Consider the following 17,571-nt stretch of genomic DNA (forward strand, 5'->3'; position numbering starts at 1 on the left):
AACGTACATATGTAACACACGGTGCCTCCATGACAAAGCATTCCGCTTTGAGTTCAGCTCCCCCAGGTGCGTTGGAGATGCATAATTAAAATTATGGGGCAGGTGGAAAGGGCATGTGGAAAGTTCTTTCCTATGCTGAACACCCGGTCAAAAAAAAGACCAAACTAAGAACTATGGCGTTGTTATTCTTTGCACATGCCATTGTCTTTTGCAAACGCTCAGACCAGAAGAAACTTTAGGAACTCCTCTTTAACACACACACACACACTCTTTAAATGAAAAAAGTACTTGGACCTCCCCCTCCAAAAACATATTTTTTTCTATAATAAACCAGAACTTTTTACTGAGAAACCCACTACAAATATCTAAGCAAGAAACTTAACAAGCTCACTTTATATATCAGTAAATATGACAGGCTTTGGGGTTTGTTTTTAATGTCTATTTAATTTTTAATATTGGATATTCACTTTGTAGAAGATGTGCGTAAGAAATAATGGAAAAATGCCAGAACTGATGAACTCTATGAAAACGACGAGCTACGTCTTACATGACACAAAATATTGCTTCAATAGTTTACTGGTTTTGCATTGCTATTTGCTATGAGCAGGAGAGCAGATTTATATTCACTATATTCTTCATAATTCGTTCATTCAAGTCTTTTTCAGGAAAAACTGGCCAGCCAAAAATAGCAAAAATACACACTAACTGGTACAGCCCTGCTCTCCAGCATGTCAACCAGTCCCCTGATCTGGTATAACATATAAATTAGCTGATTATAAGATCTATGAAGATTATTTTATAATTTACTGAAAACAAAGATTTTATTGAAATATTTACATTTACTCCAAACATTTTTCCTTAATTTTTTTCACACTACTTCAATCCAAACACCTTTCCTTACACATATTATCATATGTTTATCCAGTTATCTTTTTTATTTCCAAAAAAATTTTTATTTAATTATAAAACTGCAATACAGGTGATAGTGGATGAGAAAACAAATCCAGTACTTTTTCCATTTTTTCTCCTTCAGAGTTGATGTTAGTTAAACACAATCCAGTCACCTCCTGTTATTATAAACAGAATACACACCATGTTAAATGAAAATAATATGATTTTAAACACACTGTTTCAAGTATCATTTAATGCACTACATTTGTACTTACCCACATTGATCGCCCAGCCTCTATCAACAGCAAGTTTTCCTGCCTTAAGAAAATTACAGTGAGAACTTCAAGAATGAACCAGGCAGCCATTTCACACTGCCTGCTTCCACCCCAAATGCAGCTCTTGGCATTCGGACATGCCCATTGAATTTTCAGATGTTTTACTGCTGCAGGTCATTCTGAACCAGATCTCTGAATATGAACCATACAAAACTATCCTCAGCATAAGCACTTGAAAAAATATTTGATCCCTCATCTGTATTTCATTCTCTGGCAGTTGAACAGACCTAAAACTAACTGCTCTTTGCAGAGATGAACACCGACTCCTAGCAGACGAATGAAAAAGGGAAAGTACAAGTGTTGGTAAGAGTAAAAAATGAGCAAGAATTTCCTAATACCCTTCCTGTTCATGTAAATAGGGGGAATGTAAGCTCAAAACCCTGAAAATACAGATTAACATAGTTTCAGCTGGGGGTGGGGACAGAAAAATGCTACAGTATGAAGTGCCCTGTGACTTCTTTTATTTTTTAAATGGTATAACATGCATAGTATAGAATATTACCAATCTTTTTCCCACCAATACAGAAAAACTGTGCCTGTATCTCTCCTTTGAACTCAAATGACATTCAGGGAAGGTCAAGTACTGACAGAAAAGAGATGCACAGGGCTTAAATGATGAAATTTTAATGGAAAAACCTGACTTATTTTGGCCAGGAAGAATCATGCAAGTGTTTAACTGCAGTATTCCTGAAGTGTCATGTTAAAAAAAAAGATATTACTAGCTATAATTAAAAAAAAAAAAGAGAGAGAGAGAAAAGGTAAAAACAGATTATTCTTTTCCATAATCACGGAACATATTACAAATCATATATGAAAGGAAGTCTGGACAGTTGAGAATTCTTCATCACCAATATTTATATTTGAACAGTTCTAATTTAGTATTAAGAAAACTACTCGGAAGGTAAACATCATCCTGTTATGAACGTGCTAACTTACACAAATTAGATCTTGAGAAAAGACTGCAGTTTCTGAACTATAAAACCCATTAAGTCACAAGGAAAGCACATTATCTGTGATTTAGCATACTTCCGAGGGACTCCTCACCAAAAACCAATCTTCCCGTATTGCTAAAAAATCATTAAAAAGTACAGAAACTCAACAGGAATTTTCACGATAAACAGGACCATCAGGAATGACTGTGCTTCTGACTTGTACAAATTTTATTGTCTGACGAATCAAAACTGCTTTTAAAGTACATACCTATTTCCCCATAAGGAAAAACAAAAAAGGTAAAAATAACAGCATATGGCATCAAGAGCAATCCAAAAGTGACCAGTGATGTCATCTGTATTTCAGGAGGCATGATACAAAGACATCAGAGACAACTAGTGGCTCTCTCTTCTACCTGACCTCATTTATAACTAGTGCATTAAAGATAACACAAGCACAATGAAAAACATCACAAAACTATGTAAAAGTATTGACTAGTTGGAACCACGTTGAAATAGATTTCACACACGTGTACTGACAAGGCCCTCAAGAAATATCAAAGGTAGAATATCAGGAAACTCTAGGCTCTTCCCAATTATTTTTCTCTTCCACCATTTCCTTCATTCCTCATAACTATTGTACAGAAGGACAGCGTGGCTATAAGAAGAGGACTCTGCATGTTGCTATTCAGACAGGACTTTGCAGACCAAAAACCCTCATCTCAATAACCACTACAGACTGCAGTCAGAAATACAGCACAGAAGAGAGAACCGACCAGGAGCCTGAAGTGATGCTGAAGGACTAAAAGGAGACAGAATGGAGCTACTTCTTTGTCTGTGAGTGACAGCCGAAAAATTTCTAAGCACCTTGAACTCTATGAACCACAAGAAACCAGAATTCTTCCTCTCTACTACTACCCCACTCCACAACATCAGGTTTTAAAAAGGAAAAAAAAAAATTAAAAAAAAAAAGAAAAAAGTCAAACTACCCCCAAACTTCCCAGCAGTCCGTTAGAAGCAAGATGACTACACAGACATCAGCAAAACCAGCCTGGTGCTATCTCCAGCTCCTGCTGGTAAATTGCCAGGAGAAAGTGTCCCAGGCGGTTTCTGCATCAGGGAGAGGCACTGTGTTCCACTTCTATCATCTCTGCTTTTGCCAGTTAACACCTACTAAAGGAGGTAGCACTTTTTGTTATCTAGCCTATTACCGTAATCCAGTAAGTCTTCAAAATTTATCCAGAACCAAGCATGTTCTTTCCAAACTCATATACTTAAATTGTCCTTAAAGGCTGGTTTAACATTTTCAGTAGTTTATCTGGTTTTCTCATGCTTATGCAGACTTTTAGGCTTCAACAAAAGCATCGGACATCGCTACACTGTACAAGCACTTTCACATATTTCCTTACCTCACTATTCTTTGACTTTAAGTAACAAGTATGGCCAAGAAGACAGAGGAACACAAGAGAATTAAAGTAGAATTAGGAAACAGGATTTAAGAGGTGAGAACAACAACAGTTAGAGAAACAGAGTCCAAGGTGGGCAAGACAGATACAACTTTTATTTTATAAAAGAAAGCCATTTTCCACTCACAAGCCTGAATTAAAACCAGACCCAGCAACCTGCAAGGATACTTAAACATGGCAAATGTTACAAGACTTGCTATTGTCCTAATGATTTAGGAAGAAACCACTGGCCACTTTTATTTAACAGCTCAGAGCAATAAGCAGCAGTCAACTCACTTCACAGAGACAATTTCAGCATCAAGGAGGTGACTTTTTGATCTTTCCCTCTACTGTCCCCAAGTTAAAAAACTTACTGGAAATCTTCCTTTGCTACTTCTCTGCTATGATTACAACTCTCACCTTTTCCTCCAACCATAAACAAGATTTTTCTGAACACGTGCACATGTATGTCGATACATTTTTCAACTACTCTGATGTACTTCACAGTATCATGAAGAGCTACATAACGGAAACACTAGATTCCCCATTATAAACGGTAAAATGCACCAGTTTGCAACACAGCTCAAACATGATGATATACTCAGACTTTTTGAAGAGCCCCAGATTTTTAAATATCTATGACCAGTGTTTTGGACATTACAAAGGAGTTAACATGACATGCTTAAAACAATTAAATCGCACTGTTAGAAGGTGTTTCTGAATCTTAACAGTAGATATTTAAGCCCAGTCACAAGTTGCCCAGTCCATTCTATTCCTTTCTCTACCACCTTTTGGTAACAAAATCCAACAACTGGCAGTTACTTTTACATACACACTTGCAAATCCAGCAGCTGGATGGGACACATTTAACAACAGAGTACTGAATTACTGAAAGAAATTGCCTTCCCCCCCCCCCCGATAAAGAATCAGGCATTGAGTAGTTCTACCATTAAAAAAGTAAATACAACAGAAAAGCAGCATATTTCACCTTATCTTAAAATCTGATAACAACTGGCTCTCTACTTTCATTTCACATAGTAACACCCAAGAGGGCTGAAACTTAGTAGTACCCAGATCCACTTATACACACAAATGATAGTAGCAACAGGTAATCTCACATCAGCCCCACAAAATTAGAGAAAACTTGGAGAACTGTTTCACCAAACTTTTGGGCTCACTCACATCATTCTCATAGGTCTGACTCAAACAGATTCGACCTTTTTCATTGTTTCTGAAAACCATACTGCACTGCCTTTTATGCACTAGTCATCGAAGAGCTCTTCATATCATTTATGTCTTTAATGAATTCTTGATACATTCACAAAGGTAAGCATTTAAAAATAAGAAACCTTGATTCTGGTGCAGATTACTAAGTACCCACATTTCTGTTGACAGAAATGGGAAGCTACCTATTAGCCTATTTCTGAAAATAATGCCATTACTTTATCATTCATTTATGGCTTCCCAGTCTCACTCACCTTTAATATCTAGTAGTTGCAATAAATCATATTCTCATATCTGGTACAGACGTACTCTGAAAGGTTTGCCAACCCACAGAACAGTGTTCTTCAATAACTGGCTTCTAATAGATATAGCAAAAGCAATATGGGCTTCTATCCTTTTCACATGCACCCACTGTAACAGCTACCTTCAGGAAGAGTAGTTAAAATGCAGCAAAGATCTATTTGTACCATAATATTAACAATTTCAGATAGGATTATTTGTCTTCCATTTACGTAACTGTTACAACTCAGTGCCCGCGAAGAGAGATCGGGACTGTTACCATCGTCTCCCAGCACCACGCTGTATAGTTTCTGAACTCTAGCTCTAATATGACAAGGAATGATAAAAAGGGCAGAAAAGGTTCCATTAGTTACCGGTTTACAATTATGAAGGCATCTTTTCCTCAATACATGGTTTAAATAACCCATTCTTGGCTCCAGCTATTAACCATTTTCTTTCCTCCTACTTCCTCAACATCACTAATGGCAATTCTCAGGCAAAACTAGATGTCTGGCAACACACAGCTCTTCTGACCAGAGCACTCATTTAACTAATTAGAAAACAATTCCGTTAAGGTGAAACAGGTTACATCTCACTTGAGTTCAGCTGAGCTGCTTATGTAGTATTTACAATAGAAAAAGTAGATAAACTAACTTTAAACATTAAAATGAGCAAGGTGATATGATTTTTAAATTTAAACACTTAGCTAGTCTCAAGAGCAACCAAACCATGTATCTCTTCCCATACAGTAACAAGGCCATTTGGTAAATATGTGCTTTAAAAATAGCTTCTATATTAACAGTTTTGAAAACTCCCATTCCTAGAATTTGCCTGTATTTGAACACTGTTCAAAACTAATTCAGTTTCTGCATTTGCCATAAGTCCTGCCATACCTATCATTGCTTGCCCCGGCTGCCCTTACTGTCTTTTCCGCTTCTGCAAATTACGGACCATAAAATCAGGTATGTCCTTCACCTTGGTAGTTGCTAACAAGCGGCAAACTTTGCTCATGTTTAGGACTGTACACTAACTCACTTCCCTCTACAGGCCTCCAGGGCTCAAGCCTTTGAGTTATAGAAAATATCACAACTCACAGGTTTATAGAGTTTTGATCAACAAGTTTAAATACTATAAAAGTGAATCAAGAGCACCTTACCATTATTGTTCCTCCTGTCTGGGTTCGTAGAGGTTTCAAAACTTTTCTCTGAACAACGAAATTGGGAAGAAAGGCAACTGGTGGAATTTCTGTGATTGTAGCCACAACAAATGACCACTATAAAGGGGAGGGAAAAAAAGTTCCAATTAATGTATCCTGTCTTAATGATGACATTTAGATCTCTCATCAGTTGCTATTTATTGAAAAGGAGCTCACAGGTTCTTAGCAAGATTTTTAATATTTTTAGATGGAGGTGACCACAACAGTCCTTATTAGTAACCTCCAAATAGTTAACAACTTGAGGACGAACCTATGAGAATCATCACTTTCAATCACCATCACTAGGTTTTTCAGATTTTAGTATCAAACGGTAATACATCAGCAATTTTTCAGCAAGCTAGTACTTCAGAAAATCCAATATCCCTGGGATTGGGAAGAAGAATTGTAAAATATCCTTCAGCAGTATTAATAGTAAGCTACACTTGATATATCCTTCAAACCTAAAACATCTTTTCCCGTATCAAGTCAAAAGGATATACCAAGGAGAAAGAAAAAACAAACAAACAGACAACTCAACTAAGAAGTTCAAATACTTAAGTGAACACACAGTGCAAATTTTAGCATGGAAAACTGATTAAAATTTATTTAGCATATTAAACACTTCTGGAAAATGTTTCAAGGAAACGTTTTGTTAGGAAGTCATATCATCAAGAATACAATTTGAAGGTTAGAACACAAAATATTTGCAATATGCAAATGCTTTTTTTGCAAACACATATAGATTACTTCAAAGAACTTCTACTAACACTGCTGGCAGCGATAACACTTCTAAATATATTTCAAAGTGTAAGTCACAAGCAAGACTATACCTCTTAATCCAATACTGAAACATTCAGGTACCAAGAACTACAAATTTGATACCCTGTACAAAGATTCAGAATAGACCCTATTTTCTTCAGCATCAGGCCATTTAACTAGATGCAGTGCATTCGCTGCCCGGGTACCGTCAGCTGTCTGTTTACAAATGACAGGGTGTACCAGTGGCCAATTTTAACGGAAGACAACGGCATGCCAATTGCAGGGTCCTCTGATATTCCAAAAACCTCAAGCTGCTTTGGCTTCCCAGTTACCAATGTTTCAGCTACGAAGTACTATTGGGTGGGGTGGAGGGGTGGCATTATTCATAAAGTTCTTAAGTACTTAACTATATTTTGTCAACAGTTCATTTTAAGCTCTTACTACTTTTATATTTGTAAGACATTATTCTGTTACCATACTATCAGCTCTCCATCATTAACAAAGTGCTTTAATTATTTTGTAATACAGTCAATCTTGATAAAGTCCTTTCGCAAGATATTTTAGCTTTTAAACAAGCATAATGTAAAAAACTAGATTCAACCCTGCTGTTCTAAAATGGAACTGAAAGGTCACATTTGGATAAAATAAATTTTGATCTCAAATGTGAACGATGATCACAAAATTTCAGCAAGTTTTAACACAGTTTAAAAAAATTTTAATCTCAATGGGAAGCAATAAAGACTCAAACCAACACGTACGCTGCTGCAGGTTAAGTGAATGCAAGAAATTCAGACATGGTACAAGTAAAGAGTAAGGAAAGCTTTCTATTCACAGCTGAGGACACCTACAGAACAGTGCCAAGCCCAAAGACATTCACTGCTTCAGACTTAGTCCATTACTGTATTTATGTAATTCCTAACATACAGTGAAAAAGTCATTTGACTGTGAGGAAAGTCTTGGGGTTCAGGAACACAGCTATAGACCAATGAAAATGCTTCTCAAAAAACACCACTATAATAATTGAGAAATATATTGCCTCAAACTGTGGACAGTTTTGCACTTTTTTCTTCAATGTGCTAATTTTCCAGCATTTCCTGCAATAAGTTCTCAGAACAGTTATGTATATACTTAAAAAAGAAATCAAAAGGAATTGGGTTTATAGAATTGTATACTTTTTCATGTTGTAAAAACAAAAAGATTATTTTTAATAGATGAGGACTACATTAATAACGTTTTCCAGGCTGTCAGTTGGCTTCCATAACAGAAGCCTTCACACATATTAGTTTCCTTTCGTAGAGAACAAACCCTTCAAAAAAAAAAAATTTTTTTTAAATCACTATTTTTTGCATTCAAATTGCATATATCAGAATAATATAAGTTACTATTTCTTTTGGTAGATACTTGCTCTCACTCAGCCATCATCAAATTACTGATTCTCTAGTAAAGTTTTGTAGACATGCAATTATGTAACTTAACAGAAATTAAACTTGGTCTGGATTCAGGAAAGAGTAATAATCATATATAAACACTATTCAATAACATGCCTTCACTTATTCTTTTTAGTTATCAACTCCATTTAACTCTTTCTTTATTTCTATTGCTAATATCATAAGATTTTTAAAATTACTTTCCTGCCTGTGTTTTGGGTAAATAATTCAATGTATGAATTTAAATTTTTTATTTTTTTAAAAATTTCACTCCCTGTTTTCTTAAAAGGCGTAAAGAAGTCAGGTTAACCCTGAACCAGGTATATTTTCCTTTAATACATGCCTCCTACCAAACTAACTACTAGGCAGTAGCATTAAATGTGGCTAAGTGTATACCATGATGTTACATCAAAAAAAAAACCCAAACCAAAGCAAAACAACAACAACAAAAAAAACACCCAACTTCAAGAGTTCTTAATTTTCCTTGCTTAAGCCCAAACTCTATAACAACATATACATTTAATGAGGATATTCTTGCAGAGCTTCACTTATGAAGTATTATTACTATTAACTTTAATTCCTTAAACTCTTCTTAGTAAGGTTAAATGACTTCACAAATTATTTCAAATTATTAGTGTTCAAGGTTGTAAAAGTTAAACTGAAAAACTAACATTAGGAAGATAAAGCTAAAGTAGTTGCTTTTAAGCTGATACATCCTGGATTAATACAAAGAGCATGTTAATGATCAAAACTAACCTCTGATGTACTGCCTTTTATGTTATGCATTCATTCCATTCCAGCATTTTAAAATAGCCAACAACACGTCAAATTTTTAAAAATATGCAATTTTGTTCTTTAATATCTAAATTTAAACTGTGTTTAAATCTTTGATAAGTTCCTGGAGCTAGTCCCAGCTTCAAGGGAAAATTCATGGACTCACAAATCCAACACCAAGCAACTAACGTCATTTTATATTTAGAAGCTTGCCTAGGACAAAGCTATTTGGGCCCACCTTCAATAGATAAAGAAAGTATGTTTTTAGCTTGAATTAACGTAAGATAAAATCATAAAGGAGAGTAGGAAGCTTGTAATTTTCAGAAAAGTTTCTAGGTCAAGTTATAACCACACTATTATCATTAGGAATAAGATACTGCACTGGTAGAAACTGATGATAACCAGGTGCTACTCCCAACAAGCCAAAAAACAATTTTGGTGCATCAGTCTCCCAACCAACGAGTTGGAAATACTAAAAGGAAAGAAACAAATCACTGTTAACCAAATGCTACCTTATCCTTTTCTTTAAGTGGTCTAGTAGTTACTTTAGCTGCAAAGAATGCCCTACGGCATTTGCACAGTAGTGTCCATACCGAAACCTGTCAGGCCTTGTTCCCAGAAACTGAGTATTCTTGTTCAGTGTTCTCTCCAAGCATATTCAAATATCATTACCTTTAAAAGGACATTTTTGTACATTCCTACAGACCTTTACCTAACACATTAACATTTACATGAAAATTTAGGTGAAGAGGATCAAATTCATTTATCTGCTCTCGAGTTTTCACATGAACATTTTACAGCAAACCACCACTAGCCTTCATAAATTTTTCACCAATGAAGTTTGAAAAAACTGAGGAAGGAAAAAGCACAATGTAGAAAGCAAACAGAGACAACAGATGACAACACAAGAACTGCATGAACCGAGGAACTGGACAGGCAAATTTTAAGCACTTCTGAAGGTACCCACTTTATCCAAACCAAAACCACACGTTTTCAGCTGCCGAGTCACCTATGGTCACTAACACAACGCACACAGCCCAAGGTGCGCCCTGTGCTGTTTTATCTGAACACCTCAAACAGCCAGAATTATCACAGGCTGAACCGATTGTTTTCTGAGCCTGCTTCTGCTGCCTTCATTCCCGAGAGTTCCAGCTCCTTTGCCAGGCGCACTGCCGATACCCCCACGCGGCAAAGAGGCAGGTACCTCTGGTCTCTTGGCAGATGCGCTCACACGACCAGGCAAGAGTCAGAGCACACAAGCACTTGAGCACCAGAAAACTTCCCCTATAATCAAACCAATCCACTTCTCACTAGGCATAAAAATTTACATTTCTAATAAAATTGTTAACTTTTTATTTTTAAACCTCCATAATTTGCAAATATATAAAACAGATTAAAATGTATAAGTTCAACTGACTGATCGCCTGTTTCAGATCACTTTCAGAAGAGCACATCTTGCATTCCACTGATGCACAAGCATTATCCTCGTCATTTGCATTTCAGTATTCACTCACATATGTTATCATAGAACCTCTCATAGATAAAAATGGTTTGAGTGAAAGACTTACATGGTCTGAAACTATCTTTAACCTCATTGCCTATCTCCTTCCAAAATTTCAGAATGCTGATATGCAGGCAATGCATGATTTTACATAACACTAGAAAAAGGCAGTAAGTGGAAAAGCACTGCAAGCAAATTATCCAAAGTCCAGTCATTACCTTAGAGACCTGAATTCTTCAAAGCAATAACTAAGGGGGAATCACCTCAATCCTAAAGGCCAAATTTTTTCATAAGGACTAGTCATGTTACCTAAAGCAGGGAAACAGGGAGACCCTTCCCTCCAACACAGAACTCATTTCCAGTACTGTTTGATCTACTTGGTGCATACCATTTTGTTTCTCTTCAACCAACCTCCAGCCAGCTTCTTCAGCTGCTGCTAAGACACCAACCACCACCTCTTCTTGCAAGCGTATGGAATTTCCTACCAAATTCATGCCCAAATTTTAAATGAATCACAAAATCGTATAGCTTGGAAAAGACCTTTAAGATCATCGAGTCCAACCATAAACCTAACACTACCAAGCCCACCACTACACCATGTCCCTAAGCACCTCATCCAAACATCTTTTAAATACTTCCAGGGATGGCGATGCAGCCACTTCCCTGGGCAGCCTGGTCCAATGCTTGATAACCCTTTCAGTGAAGACATTTTTCCTAATATCCAGTCTAAACCTCCCCTGGCGCAACTTGAGGCCATTTCCTCTTGTCCTCTTGCTTGTTACCTGGGAGAAGAGACCGACCCCCACCTCTCTACACCCTCCTTTCAGGTAGCTGTAGAGAGCAATAAGGTCTCCCCTCAGCCTCCTCTTCTCCAGGCTGAACAACCCCAGGTCCCTCAGCCGCTCCCCATCAGCCTTGTGCTCCAGACCCTTCCCCAGCTCCGTTGCCCTTCTCTGGACACGCTCCAGCCCCTCAAGGTCTCTCTGGGAGTGAGGGGCCCAACACTGAACACAGCATTTGAGGTGCGGCCTCACCAGTGCTGACTACAGGGGCACGATCACTGCCCTAGTCCTGCTGGCCACGCTATTTTTGATACAAGCCAGGATGCCATTGGCTTTCTTGGCCACCTGGGCACACTGCTGGCTCATATTCAGCCGGCTGTCAACCAGCACCCCCAGGTCCTTCTCTGCTGGGCAGCTTTCCAGCCACTCTTCCCCAAGCCTGTAGCGTTGCATGGGGTTGCTGTGGCCCAAGGGCAGGGCCCAGCACTGAGCCTTGTTGAAGAATACTCAAGTGACCCGTTATTTTAAGAGACCTAGGCATTCCCAGAAATGCAAGCTCCTTTGGAAGTCTTCAGAGCTGATCTAACATAAAACTGTGCCATTTATTGGCAGACTTTGGATAAGGCGATACAGAGGATACCCAGGGCCTTTCATGTCTAGCCACGTTATTTTTCATTTACAGCTAAGCACTTTTATCTTCGCTGCTTGGCAGGAATTTGCTGGCATGACCAATATAACATCTTCCAGTTTCTACAGTTGCAGGAAATATTCTCTCAAGAAAAGAGGAATGAGAGATACACAGTTAATCACATCTGAATGCACACGACAGTACTGGTTTTGAACACCAAGACACAAGTTATACAGATAATTCCCGGTGAAGCCATCCTGTAGGTACTAAAAATGTTATTATGGTGTTCCAAACTGAGCTATGCACATTACACCCTGCTTCAAAGAAGTGATTCAGTAAAAAGAGGTGGGTGGTTCTATGGAATTAAAAACTCAATATCAAGAATAACTGCAATAAGATCAAATCTAATGATGTATGAAATTGCATGTAACTTTATAGCACAGAATGAAGAAGTGTAAGAGAACTCAGAAAAGGAGTAAGAGTAAAAAAAGTTCACACAAATAATAGATCCTTTACACAGAAAAATAAAACATTCCAGAAATAGCAATACAAGGACTCTTTCACGGTGGAAGGGCAAAGAGGACTCAAAATAACTTCTTTTGAATTATGAAATGGAAGGTTATTTCTAATACAAATTCCTTCTCTGCCCTCCAAGTAAAGAGGTGCAAAATAAAAGCAATGTCACCTGCTCTCATAAAGCAATCATTGCGTTAAAAAACATCCAATAAAACACTCCATTTTAGTGCTCTCCAATGCATTTTCAATTTCAGAACCATATTTTACTAGAGTAAATCAAAACTTACACTTTTGAAGACTAAAACCCTGGTACTAAAGAGAGTATCATTTGCATCTCAAACATTAAAATTTTCCTTGTGTTCATTTAACATTGCTGAAATATCATTTCAGGTCACCTATATAACATGGTAGACCCTCCTTCCGCTCCACCCTCTATAGTGTGAATTGCCTACTATTTCCATGTTTTTCTTTCAGTATCCTCAATGACAATGCTGAATTAAAAATATACCATTCTATAATCTATAAAAGTCAATTCTATAACAGATCCAGTAGGATATCTGTTGTCCTTGACACTAATTCTAGATAGTTTGCTTGAAAAACACAATAAGTACTGCACCTTTAATTTATTAAGGTAGCGCCTTGTGTGAACAACCAAGAGATCTTCATCAGTAGCTTCCCGTGCCTGTACAATCAAGTCATCTGCAATTAGTTTTTCTTCTGAAACAGGAGAGAAATAACAATTGGCATTGTATACCATCGCTTAACTTCTCATATTCCCCCCTGCCAAAAAAGCTACTTTGACCTTGATGTAATAACTTCATCTGTAACGTAAATCACTGAAACAACTTTCGTTTACTCAGTGTTTACAAATTTTCCAAACACATACCCTCTATACATGTAAGCTATTAAGTTAGTGTGTATATAATAAATATTGTTTACAGAAACTTTTCAGGGTGTAATCAGGGTAACTTCTTGTTTATACTAAAAGAAAAGACAGGTAGTGACAGAGGATGGACAGACACAAAAGAATCCTTACAGTCTAAGGCTTGACACTGGGGAAGCCGTGGTGCTCAAACATCAAATATTCACCACTCTTTAACAGGCTTTAAGAAATTCTACATGTGATACTAGTATTTATTTCCCTAAATCAGAGGAGAATTAAAAAAAGCCTCAAAATTCTAAACAAAATAATTGCTTGGATGTTCATGGAAGTGAACGCTTACACTTAATTAGGATATTTCTGTCACACCCCTACTTCCATTTAATTTCAAGAAATACCAATAACCACCTATTAATTCTTCCCCTTAGAGACCAAAAGATAGTTTATTTAAAAACCTAGTTTTATAAGAGCGAGCTACAAAATATCACTCCAAGATTTAAGAATGTGATCAAAGATATTACATTTGAATGCATATATCTGAATATACTTGCCAGAAAGTTCAAGTTAGGGTCAACTAAAAAAGCCAAGCAGTGCAGAAAAACAACATTGCTTTGCATATGATCACTACAAACAACAAATATAAGGCACCATGGTGATCTTCCCAGCCAAATTTTGATATTTAATTGCTGCACGGCTGCAGCCTTCTAAGACTGTAACTTTTCTCCAATTTTATACTTGGAGGAGGAAGAAAACAACTCACAAATGTGAGAGATTTTGTTCTGAAGTGTTATACAAGAACAGCACCTGCAACAATACTTGTTTTGGCAAGCTTATGTTTCTCCTGACTGAGGCTTGAAAAACATTTCATTCATTCACTGGTGTCAGACAGAAAGCCAAACTGGTAACAGTTTCATTCTTGAGGAAGGAGAAGGTAAGTGCAGAAAGATTTTCACTAGTGATTTTCTAGAAGATGACAGGGAACAGCGCAGGTCAGCTGTTGCCAGGAGTTGCTACAGAGCCAGAGAAAACCAGGAGCGCCCTGGCGTGTCCTGTGGCTTCTTTCTGCTTTACAAAGCAAGGAGAGTAAAACGATCGGGAAATCTTATTTTCTGTGAAAGACTGAGAGTAAAGAGTGGATACTTCACAGAAAAGGGCTAGAGGAAAAGACTTTACACAGAGAAGGAGCAGAAAGGCAAAGGTTTTAATTAATTAAGAAAACACTCATGGAACCCAAGACAATTATTTAAGGTTGTTAGAGGGAAGATCCAAAACTCGGCTACTAAACGGAGTGTTAGAATTTGTTTAACCTTGGTTAAATGAATACAAGGCAGCCTAAAGTCAGAAGGGCAATACTTAACTGCAAAAGATCATCAGTTGAAGGAGTCATTAGGACCACATAACTGGAAGAGGCCTGGCTCTCAGACTACCTGTCTTGGCAAGCGAAAAAGCCTTTTTCCTTTTTTTTTTTTTTTTAAACTTGATGAGCAAGCTTAAGCCTTAGATGAAGAGATGCCAAGATTTTATAAGCCCTGATCCTAACCTTGGTTCTTCCATTTGTATTTCTTTAATGTATTTCTGCCTAAATCTTCCAATTTGTTTAAACAGCAATAACGAGCACCATCACAAAAAGTTCTGCCTGTCACCAGAGGTGTCTCAAAGCTCTTCCCAAACAGTATCAGAATAATATCATGAAGTCGATAAAGAATGGATTTATACAAGCTGCACTTATCTTTCAGCCTGAAAAGTGCCATTTGCCAGTAGACTATCTGCAGTCTAAGTTGAATAACTAAGTTACACGCCGCAGCAAGCCAGTGATTAACACCTGTAGTTTCACAAGCCACAAGGAATGCCCCAGTTCTTGTTACACCAGGTGTAAAGCAATGGAAGCACAAGGCTATAGGAAGTATTCCCAAACTGCAATTCAGGTCTTGCAAGCCAAACCATTTGTAAGCTTGCAGCTAACGTAGGAAGGATTTTCCATTCGCTGGTACAAAACTGAAGTCTGTGTTCTGTTTCAGATCCACGCTTGGTCCTCAAAGGAAAGAAGAAACTGGAACTGCAAACGGCACCTATCCTCAAGAGGAAGCTTAAAGGAAATCTTGTTCTCATACATTAATCTAGAACTGAAAGAAAGTGTTTGAATCATTAAAAAATCTGTTGAGTATCAAAACACAGCATGCTGAGCTACGCTCACAAGGCTCCAGCATTCTGCACCTAACTTGGGCTAGGCTGAAAGTCAAGATCCTGGTGCTCATAGTTCTCAAATATCCCACATGAACATTTGTTGTAAAGGCCAAGCAATGAATTTCTGCTCACTTCATACTTTCATTCAAATTGCAAAGACCAGAAATATTTTAAGATGGTCTAAGGCATTGCTATGCTCATGTTTCTCCTTACTCCTTTTTACTCAGTCTTGTAATGCTCTGGGCCAGACTGAAATGAACCAAACTAGTTACTCTGACTAGTATTATTCATGCCTCTGGGGAGAGCAAATCATTTAATGAGCTTGAATTTTCAATCACATTTCACGAGTTTCACTCTGCACAGACACCATGAATGAGCTGAAACCAAAACTGTGGGTTTATTTAGTGGAGCAGGCTAGAACATACATTTTCAAAGCCTGTGAAACAAACCTTTGTATTGAAAAGCCCTAGTGTAAGATGTTTGCTCTAACATTACAATTTCATCTTTTAAATATTTCATAGGCAAGATCTTCAACAATGCGTAACACATGACATCCAACTCACCTCAGAAATCCTACAATCAATTTAACTTGCTAAGATTTACGTCTGCAAATATATAAAAATACTACAATACTCCAAATATGATTAAAGAGGGTAGCTTAAATCTACACAATGAGCAATGACAATGTACAGTCACTATTATATTGGCAATTATTAACACAAGTCTGCAGTAACTACGTAATTTCTATTAGCTTCTGTGCAAATGTTGGTCTAAGAGGTACCTCCTGTTATTTTACCTTTCAAGAAATTGATTACTTTTCCCCATTTCCCTGCATCGAATGGATGCAGTTTCTCAAGTCCCATGAATGTGATGTTGTAGTCTGGAGAATAGACGATAGGCCAGCATGCTGATGGAGTGTCCTCATACAACTCAGTTCTGTGAGGCCTTGAAAAGCAGAAAACAAACTAGTCACCATTTTAGCAACTATTTACAAAGTCAAATGTTTTTCACTAAATTTCCAAATTACAAATTAAAGTCCCTATTAATACCAACTTTATATTAGGAACGATTCCTGAAGATGCTATTTCCCATTATTACTGAAGGAAACACTTGGTTGTTTAACTGCTCTTCAATGGCAGGGTCAGGGAGAGTAACATCTCTCACTTCCAACCGGTACAGATAAACTCTTGAACTAACCAGGGGTGGGGAAAGAAAGAATAACGGAAGACTGAAGAATGCACAGTAATGAATTATGCATATGAAGTTCATTGCAGACATTAATTAATGGAACCATTTGCTTCTCTCCCCTTGTCTCTCCAAGCTCATCAAGCAGCACCTCTACCTTAGAAGGTGCATCTGGTTTTACAGACAACATAACCTTCAACAAATACATTACTAGACTCACATTGTAAAGTCTGTATCAAACCACAATTGAAAAAACCAAACCACACTGCTCCTACACATGATGCTTCTAACAACACAAGGTTGACAAGATTTCTAGGATCCTTTCCTAGGAGGAACAGGTTATTTTGTGACCAGCTCAGCAAAAGTGAAGAGGCTTGGTTTTGTATCTGCATAGCATACAACCACAGGACATACTCTCAACTCTAGATCTCATGCCTGTAACCCTTAACCAATACTTCCTTCACTCCCCCTCCCAATTCTTGTATTCTCCAAATCTCAATGGCACAGCCAGCTCAGAGCCCTCTTTCACAACCCGCTCACAGAACAGGCAAGCAACGCTGTGCTCTGCATTTCCAAGCGCATACACCGAGTATCTGGTGAACCCCTGTGTGCACACACGGGTCAACAGGCAGGCCAA

At 37.6% G+C, this 17,571-nt stretch overlaps 1 protein-coding gene across 3 annotated transcripts in view; it reads right to left on the reverse strand.

Annotated features, from left to right (window-relative positions):
* The window catches only part of HDAC11 (histone deacetylase 11), a 31,697-nt gene that overhangs the window by 13,088 nt on the left and 1,038 nt on the right, over positions 1-17,571 (reverse strand). The window contains exons 2-5 of one of the 3 annotated variants that reach the window (XM_072876296.1): positions 16,546-16,694; positions 13,302-13,402; positions 6,260-6,376; positions 1,167-1,209 (exon numbers count right to left, since the gene is read on the reverse strand). In XM_072876296.1, coding sequence (XP_072732397.1) covers positions 1,167-1,209; positions 6,260-6,376; positions 13,302-13,402; positions 16,546-16,694 — 410 coding nt within the window. The remainder of the gene's footprint in view (positions 1-1,166; positions 1,210-6,259; positions 6,377-13,301; positions 13,403-16,545; positions 16,695-17,571) is intronic. The other 2 variants (XM_072876297.1, XM_072876298.1) reach the window with 2 other exon arrangements.

Source organism: Ciconia boyciana, chromosome 11 (genome assembly GCF_034638445.1).
Source record: "Ciconia boyciana chromosome 11, ASM3463844v1, whole genome shotgun sequence".
In the NCBI taxonomy this organism is placed as follows: domain Eukaryota; kingdom Metazoa; phylum Chordata; class Aves; order Ciconiiformes; family Ciconiidae; genus Ciconia; species Ciconia boyciana.